The sequence below is a fragment of the Haemaphysalis longicornis genome, unplaced genomic scaffold, assembly GCF_048455015.1.
Source record: "Haemaphysalis longicornis isolate Haplotype H1 unplaced genomic scaffold, Haemaphysalis longicornis Haplotype H1 scaffold_4, whole genome shotgun sequence".
NCBI classification, from domain to species: domain Eukaryota; kingdom Metazoa; phylum Arthropoda; class Arachnida; order Ixodida; family Ixodidae; genus Haemaphysalis; species Haemaphysalis longicornis.
In genome coordinates, this window is record NW_027526361.1 from 223,187,077 (window position 1) to 223,196,263 (window position 9,187).

Sequence of the window (9,187 nt, forward strand, 5' to 3'; positions counted from 1 at the left end):
GGCGGCAGGACGAAGGAGTAGAACCATGGCTGAAAGTGACAAGCGATTTATTCAAATTACTTTTAAAAGCCCCCATAAAATAGCCCGCGCAAACTGCACACACCCACACCTTCTTCCTCGTCGGGGTTTGAACCACAGGCTAAAGAACCACGGCTCGCTTCATCGTCCTCTATTAAGAATATGGAAATATTTAGGAGTATTATAAACACACTTCTAAACCGCCCTTTACTGAGCAAGGTCACACAATATTTTAGGAGGTTGATGAACGTCTCATCCCGATCAAGCTGTCAGAATGGTCATGAGAAATAAATCATGTATGTAATAACTTTCGCTGGCGTAAATTCGACAACTACTCTAAATAAGAGGGTACTAGGCCTCGAGTGAAACAGCATTGTTAGTTGAACTGGTGCACAACTAATCCTTAATTAGGGTTATGGTTGATCGGGAATCGTGGTATTTTCGTATCTTCTTGATAAATGCTCCCAAAAAAATGTATCCTGTTTCTTGCGATAATGAGCTGTAATGTACCTAGAAACACCCCTTCCTCCAAAAAATGCTATTGTTCACACAAATTTGGTAGCGTTATCGCGGAGGCATTATGTATGAGCGTGTTACATTATGGAGCAAATTAAGGTTGAAAGACATCCTTGCTGAAATTTAAATGCGATTGCGGCAGGATATATAATGCAGTAAACGCTCAACAGGTGAAACTGAAAGGGTAAGACCCTGGCTACCGAGATACGAAAACGAAATAAGGACAGGCAGACAACTCGGTGGCATGAACGAAAAAAAGAATGGTGGGAGGAGGGGGGCGACAAGCCATAGTTCCGCACAACCCAACATAACATATAGATTGGAAGTATATGTACGGGAGATGCATGAGGCCAGCTCTACACGAAGCATGAATAGGTTTGTGGAACTTGTGAAAATTTCCGTAAAGATTATCAACAACACTAATCCTTAGATATTTGGGGTTAAGGTCACTCTCGTTAAATAAATGTATCGGTTCCCGGGAAATAAATGTATAAAATTGTGCGAGCAAACTGCAACGCTTCTTCCTTCACCGCATGCTTCACGATATATTGAATGAAAAATCGTGGTATTTTCGTATCTGCTTGATAAATGCTTCCAAAATATGTATCCTGTTTGTTGCGATAATGAGCTGTAATATGCGTTTTTGTGTTGCAGATGCCGAGGTAGTTCCGATCGTGCTTCCGAAGCACATGCCACCTCACGCCAAAAGTCTCATAAGCGGCCTTCTTGTAGAGGTGAGCAATCCGCACACTAAAGAAATAGTGCTGACACGCACTCGCGCACGCGCGCACGCACTCACACATACACGCGCGCACACGCGCACACACAAGCCGGCGGTCGTGTCGCACAGTGACTATAAAAGATGTTTCTTGCAACAAAAAGAGCGAAGCTACATGGATTGTATAAATCTAAGTAACACAAAGTGCTCCAACTAGAATTTATAACAGTCGGATGTTCAGTAGAAAACTTCCGCTGCAATTTAGAATAAGGCAGCAAACTGGTGTCACGCAGCCCGAGGCCAAAAGGTTTGAGACTTTTTATTTGTTGTTTAACGCGCATTTGTGAAATACAAAGCTGTAAAATTGATAAAGGATTCATTCTAGGATGTGTCATTATGTCGTGATGTCCTTCGGATGTCCCTTGTACACCGTGCCAAGTGTGCTTGGGACTTTATCTATGGTCCCGTTACCTTGCTTTACCAGTGCCATTGGCTCCCTGTCCTCAGTTTGCTGCCCATCAGTGTGGGCATTTCCCGGCTCTTAATCCCATACATCGACTCTGGATAATTGATTGATTGATTGTGGGGTTTAACACGCCGACGCAACGCAGGCGATGAGGCGCGCCGTAGTGGAGGGCTCCGGATTAATTTTTACCACCTGAGGATATTTATCGTGCGCCGAAATCTCGTACAACCGGGCGTTTTTGCTTTTTGCCTCCATCAGAAAAGCGGCCGCCGCGGCCGGGAATCGAACCCGCGACCTCGTGCTCAGCAGCTCAACGCCTTAGCCACTGAGCCACTGCGGCGGGTCGACTCTGGATAATTCCAAATAAGTTAGGTAAATTTCCGGTTAATTAGACGTTCCGGTGGCTCCGAAAATTTACATGCCACACAATACAAGAGATTTCTGGTTAATTCGAAGCCAAATACATCATTAACGGAAGTAATTTTGACACAAACGCACCAAGGCAACTATCACTCCTCGATAAAATTAAAAAATTTCAAGTGCCAAAACAGTGTCATGTTATGTACTAATGGCGCCATTGCAATTGAGGAAGCGCACAGCTGATAACGCGAGATGTCAGTTAAACCTCGCGCTAGCGTACGCATGCCTCACTTTTGATTCTCGCTCCTGTCTTTATTGCGTGCAGCGCCACTTAAGCAGTTACTGAAGCGGCCGCGTCAGCCTTCAATTTAAAACGTAATTCTCAACTATCATGCCAATTTGTGCCGTGCGGTCGACTTGGCGACGTTATTCAAAATTCTGAAGTAAATCTAGAAGGCAGACATGTTGTTGACTAATAAAAAGGGTGATCTGGGATTTTTTTTTATTTGGAATTTCAGGTAATTTGAGGTGGTCTTCGCTACCTGCGGACCTTGTATAACAGAAGCCGATCGTACATACCTTTTTGCTGTCCTGCACTGGCTGCAGACTCGTTTCTACAAAGCGCACAAGCTATTGCAGGGGTTACGGAACCCGTGTAGGAGCAGATCGATCAAACGGGGCCGTCGGTGCAGCCAGGCCCCGAGCTGCATTTTGAGTGAAATCTCCGTGGCAACGTCAGTGTCTACACTCTCATATGCAGTTTCCTTCGCTCCTTCCTTCCATTCTATCGTTTTGTTCGTTGTGCAGCTCGATCTGCCATAAAGCGACGCAGACTGACGCAGAATCGTTGCTGGCATGCCCCATCTAGTGCTTGCGCCATAAATGCAGAAGTGTTGAAACCGAGTTTGCATGAATGATGGAAACTACTACGCCAGGAAGGGGCGATTTCAAAGATTCGACGGTTAGAAACTGGCGCACAGATCAGGTTTATCGTGGTCAAAAAGGGGCTCTGTAGGAAATGCCAAGTATCGGCGCCAAAATCAGGAGGGCATAAAAAAGATTGTTGACAGCAACAGCGCGTGGTTATTCACTAACACTGAAGCTTCTGTATTTCAGAGGCCTTGTCTTCGGTTGGGCTGCCGCTCAACAGGCTTCTATGAGGTGATGAAGCATCCTTTCTTTCACAAAGTCGACTGGGAGAGTTTTGCGAGGTAAGCCATAGGAACAGGAAAGGCCAGGTGTGATATATGGTGTACATTTCTCCTAATACTGCGCCAGGTAATACTATCTAGAAATTTTGTGAAACAAAAGTGCGCAAGTATATAAAAAAGTTCGGAAACAGTGTTGTGTAGGTTGGAAATCTGTAAATTGAACACATGTAACTGTGACCGGCTAGCTTTCACATAGGGGTGCCTTCACGAGAGTTCCTGCGCCTGCCGAACTGTACGCTATTCGATCAAATATATGTATAATTAAAGGCATTGGGCCACCCAAACCTTTATTCTGAAGTCATCTTCCTGATGATCCATGTTTGTAGGCCACTCCGGCAGTGTTTTACGGTCAAGGTTTTGGTATGACTCTTCGGCTGTGGTTTTAAAAACGATGTGAGCTCAAGGAATGCACGGATTTCGAAATAATTGCGGCGGCACTTTCTAAAGAAGGCAGAGTATCTATGATTAGGTATTTTCTTCCTGCTAGTATACGCTTAAATTGAAAGCCGTTCCACTGAACGTGAAAGCTATCAAGTGCGGAACAGTGATTCTCATGGGGTCTGAGGCGCCGTTCACTACCAGTTCCTACCACCTCTCACGTTCTTCCCCTCTCTATCTCGCACCTCTCTTGAACAATTATTCAGAAGTTTATTCAATGCGATTGAATTTTCCCGCCTTCGCAGTGCTCGCGCGGCTTCTGGCGCAGCCTGGATCGTTTTCGTTATCTTCTGTTTCTCGTTCTGCTTGCAAGAGCACGGGCGCGAGTTCTCATTTTTTTAAATGCAGAGCATTTCTTTAACTCACATGTAGCGTCCGCCGTCCGTGCGCAACAGCTCAGCGCGCAGGCGCGCCCTCTCCCCCACTCCTCCTCTCCCGCATCACGCTACCCTCCTCTTTTCTATTTTCTTCGCAGGAAGAAAGGCGCCACGCATCAAAATTTACCGAAAGGATATCACTCGGTTTGATGTTGCTGACGACCACTGGCGAGAGCATCACGGGCGCGAACATTTTTTCTTGCTTCAGCATTTTGTAAAATAAAATAATTTGAATACTCGCACACTTGTGGGTCACTCAACCATAAAGCGTAGGGAATCCGTGTACTGTACTGCTTCCTCTGTATTTGAATTTTCAACCAGACCATCGTCGCTGTGAAGCAACAAAACAATAAATTAACAGGTTTATTTAACACAGAACACTAATTTTCTCGTATTAAACTTGTCGGCGAACGTCGATGTGTTCAGGAAGCCATTCAGGTAGTGCAGCTTTTAATAAAACACGTGAATTACCACATCACGTAACGAAAAATTTACACACAGTACGAGCATTCGTATCGAAAGAAATACGCACAGCGCGAGCATTCGTAAAGAGGAGTTCTATAGCGATATTCCTATTTTAAACGCTGGAAACAAAAAAAAAGTTTAAAGTGAAAGGCCACCATGCGTTCGCTGTTCCCATTTCAGCAACTTAGTGTTAGTTTTAGGTTCTGATGCTATTCAAGCAAGTAGTTTTGCTTCAGTTCTTTTTTCAGCTCCACCGAAGAGTTTCCTGCGCTTGTGGCTTAGGCGATGACGAAACTAGCAGTTCAACCGATTGGGAAGCACCCTCAATCTTCATACAGGGCGCGAGTACCTCGAACAGCTTCGATGAACACGGGGCAGACTAACGGCTTCGGACTTCCCATGCCACAAAACAGGGCTAGTGCGCTGCTACTTCCGCGGCACAGGCAGCGTGTCGTGGCAGGCACGGCCGCATATTTTACTCGTTCGGGGCTGGCGAGGTCAGCCTTCCCCAGCGGCTGAGGTATCGCAGAACGGCGCCTTTACGGGCGTAAAATAAGGAATTCTGGCTACTTTTATTTTTTCGGATGGCTCAACAGTTAAAAAAACGATGCTGGAGCACAGCCGAAAAGTAATTTATGCGAATGTTAAGGAGAGCGCAGGCTGAGCTCCGAGGAGTCATCGTATTACCTCAACGGTGGAGCTGGCATCGCGCTCCTTGCGCGTTTAAGTTACTGAACCTAGATGGCGCCACGATACCATGGCATGCCATTTTCTGCCTTTGGTTTGTTTTTGACCGTATTTCAACCTGGCTTGTCTTTGTTCTGGGAGAAAATATAGTGCTCGCTCGACAAATATGGTCATGTAAGACGCCGTTGCTTGCGTCAATCGGCCAATGTCGTGTGAGACAACCCCAAAGCTCCGCAGTGCTGTGCAGCTAAACCAAGCATAGTGCGCGCAGTGCCAACAGCAGTACGCATGAATACTTCTATGTTTACATGTGCTTTCGTAACCTCCACTGTTTGTCCCACCATTCTTATTGCTTTAAAAAGAATCTGCCTTAAATTTAAGCATAAAGAGCACGTTCCGCAATATTATAGGCTCCGCCTAATTTGCGTTTGCTGTTGCCGGCCTCTGCTAATCGCACAGCAGGCTGCTACGACATCATCGGTTTTTTTTGGGAAATGAGCGAGTGGGTCGCATGGCCATTCCCTTTTTTCCTAATTATATCGCCTATTTGGGCGAAGTATACGTTAGAACTGGTGTCAGTATGATTCTAACGAGGCCGCAGTTTGAATTAACCAAACTTGTGTCTTGTCTTCATGGCTCTTTAAAATGATAAATTTATTAGTCAGCATCAGCTCCACTTATAGAGCTTTAAACGGAGATTTTACATACACTACAAGCGAACGTTCACTTGACAGTTGACTACTCACCCACAAGTGCGTTCTTATGTTCTTATGTTCAACATTATGAAGTCTTATGTTCAACATCGGCGTACATAAACAGCATATCCGCGATCAGTTTGTTCAGACGTTCCGTTAGTCCCTTCATTTGGGGGTGCAGGCCTTCGTTCTTCAGCGATCCGTCTTGCTGTAGCGCAAGATGCCTTGCATAAGCTGCGCAGTAAAGGACGTTCTGCGGTCCGTGATAAGGACTTCAGGGGCTCCATGTCGCAGCACAACTTGGTTTATGAAGAACTTCCCAAGTTCTTCTGCAGTTCTTGGAAGAACGGCAATCTCTGCATAGCGCTTCATGTAGTCTGTCGCTACGACAATCAACTTTTACTCGGATCGTGACGTAGGGAACGAGGCCAAAAGGTTATTCCAATCTGCTGGAAGGGCCTCGATGGGACACCGATCGGCTCCAGAAGTCCGGCGGGTCTTGTCAGCGGCGTTTTTCGGCGCCGGCGGTCGTGGCAGCTGCGGAAGTAGCGGGACACACCAATTGTAACGCGGGGCCAGTAGTATTCCGCATTGATTTTTCCCATAGTGCGTGCTTTGCCGACATGTCCGGAAGACGGGTCGTCGTGGCACGCTTCCAAAATTTCATCACGGAGGTCTGCGGGGATGACAAGATGATAATTTGTTCTCGTTGCAGGGTTGAAAGTTTTCTTCACGAGGGCAAATTTTTTTACTTTGAATGCAGGTAAGTTGCGTTTGAAGGCCATTGGCAGGCTGACGTTGCGTCGTTCGAGATAGTCGATCATGACACGTAACTCGAGGTCGGCACGCTGCTTTGTTTCTAGGTCGCTTTCCGTCACGACTCCGAAGAATGCGCCGTCTTCGTCGGAATCTTGTGGCGGTGGGTGGACGGGTGTGCGAGACAGGCAGTTGGCGTCGGAGTGTTTCCTGCCAGATTTATAGACTATTGTAAAATCGCATTCTTGCAGGCGCAAGCTCCATCTACTAGGACGGTGGTCTATGTCCTTCAAATTTGCGAGCCAACACAGCGCATGGTGGTCTGTCACAACCTTGAACAGCCTTCCATACATGTATGGGCGAAATTTTGAAATGGCGCATAAAATAGCTAGGCACTCTTTCTCAGAGGCTGACTAGTTTTTTTCTTCCTCTAACAGACCACGGCTGGCATAGGCGATTACTTTATCGCAACCGCTTTGCTTTTGGACTAAGGCGGCCCGCAGCTTATATCACTGCGTAGGTATGCATTTCTGTTTCGGCGTTTTCGTCGAAATGAGCGAGCACAGGCGGGCTTTGCAGGCATTGTTGCAGCTCGCAGAATGCTTCCTCTTGTGTGCTTTCCCAGCTGAAAGGGGTTTCACGGCCGCTCGGTGGAAACAAGGTCTTGTTCTTATCGAGCAGCCGTGGGGGTGCTATCTTTGACCAAGCGCGTGAGTGGCTCGGCAATGCGTGCGAAGTTTGCGATGAAGCGCCGGTAGTACGCGCAAAGTCCGAGAAATCTTCCACACCCTTCTTGTCTCTCGGTTTTTAGAATTTCGCTATGGCTGAAGTTCTCGCCGGGTCAGGCTGGACTACCGCCGTGCTCACGGCATAGCCCAAAAACGTGAGCTCCTCGTACGTGAAGCGGCGCTTTTCAGGCTTCAGTGTTACCCGGACGTACGAATGGCCTCGAGTACAAACTTCAACCTTGTAAGATGTTTGTCGAAAGTCCGGGCGAATACCACAACGTCGTCGATGTATACGAGGCAGGTGTGTCACGTCAGGCCAGCTAGCACAGCGTCCATGACTCTTTGAAACGTTGTTGGTGCCGTGCCCAGCCCACACGGCATCACATTGAACTCATATAGGCCGTCCGGGGTTATGAATGCAGTTTTCGCTCGGTCGCTCGTACACTTCAATTTGCGAGTAGCCTTTCTTCAAATTTGTCGAAGAGAAGTACTTTGCGGGGCAGACGTGGTCCAGGGTGCCGCCCATTCGTGGCAGCAGGTAACACTTCCTTTTTGGTGATTTTGTTCAGTCGCCGGTAGGCAACGCAGAATCTTAACCTGCCATCTTTTTTCTTCATGAGTAGCACAAGCGCAGCCCAGGGCCTTTTCGATGACTGTATAATGTCGTCGCTGAGCATGTCGTTGAATTGTGACCGGATGGCTCCCGGCTCGAGTGAAGACAGGCGGTACGGTGACTGTCGGGTAGGTCGGGCTGCATCTTCAGTTACAATTCGATGCTTCGCTAGCGCTGTCTGACGTAATTTAGAGTTTGACAAAAAACACTCACTGTAGCGACGCAGCAAAGCCAATAATTTCTTCCGGTTTTCTTGCGGTAGCGCCGCGTTAACGTCGAAGGTATGCGGAAGCGCGAAGCCATATTCTGGTGCGCGTTCAAAGCCGGCGACTGCGATCACGTCACTTGCTTCTTGCGTTTCTTCAACGAAAGCAAGTGCGACACCCTTGTCTAAATGCTGGTACTCCTCGGTGAAATTAGCGAGCAATGCGTGGGATTTGCGTTGCTAATGAGCGCAATGCCTCTTGCGACGGAGGCACCACGGTCGGGAAGCAAACTTTGGTCTCCCTGTGTGATAGCATCGACGTTAAGGAGAGCATCTTCACAGTAAAAGGTGATCATCAAGCTTGCGGGGGCCGCAGAGTGACGTGATCATCGGCGATCCCTACAGCAGCACGGTTTTCGGGGTTCTGTTCCGGAGTCATGGAGTGATCGGAAGGAAAAGTTAACGACTTGATCTGCACATCAATTATTGCGCCGTTCTCCATCAAGAAGTCCATTCCGGGAATTACGTCGCTTGAGGCAACATGAAAAACGCAGCAGGGTACGCGGTGCTATCTATGGTGACGCGCGATGTGTACGTTCCACTTGGTGTTACAAGATGGCCTCCTGTTGTTGCGTATGTGCGGACAGTCCCATCTGGTCGTAACTTTCTTCACCTTAGACGCAAATTATCCGCTCATTGCTGAGTAGTTGGCTCCAGAGTCTATGAGACCGACACATTAAAGCCGTAGGTGGACACCTTGACGTCGGACGCCGCCTTCCTCAAGTTGCGGGTGCGTCGGGACGTCGCATCTCGGCTTGTGCACGTTGATTGCCCGGCACTGTGCGTCGTCATTGTCGTCGTCTTCTCAGCGGCAGGCTCGGTCATGTCGGGTACGCGTCGCGCCTTGTGGCTGTCGTCGTCCTGAGGAATCACG

General features: G+C 47.8%; 1 protein-coding gene across 1 annotated transcript in view; it reads left to right on the forward strand.

Moving 5' to 3' along the window:
* The window catches only part of LOC144178081 (atypical protein kinase C-like), a 36,155-nt gene extending 31,842 nt beyond the window's left edge, over positions 1-4,313 (forward strand). The window contains exons 9-11 of the mRNA XM_077705609.1: positions 1,189-1,268; positions 3,195-3,289; positions 4,203-4,313. Of these exons, the coding sequence (XP_077561735.1) occupies positions 1,189-1,268; positions 3,195-3,289; positions 4,203-4,254 (227 nt within the window). The 3' untranslated portion in view covers positions 4,255-4,313. The remainder of the gene's footprint in view (positions 1-1,188; positions 1,269-3,194; positions 3,290-4,202) is intronic.
* Positions 4,314-9,187: the final 4,874 nt, after the last annotated feature.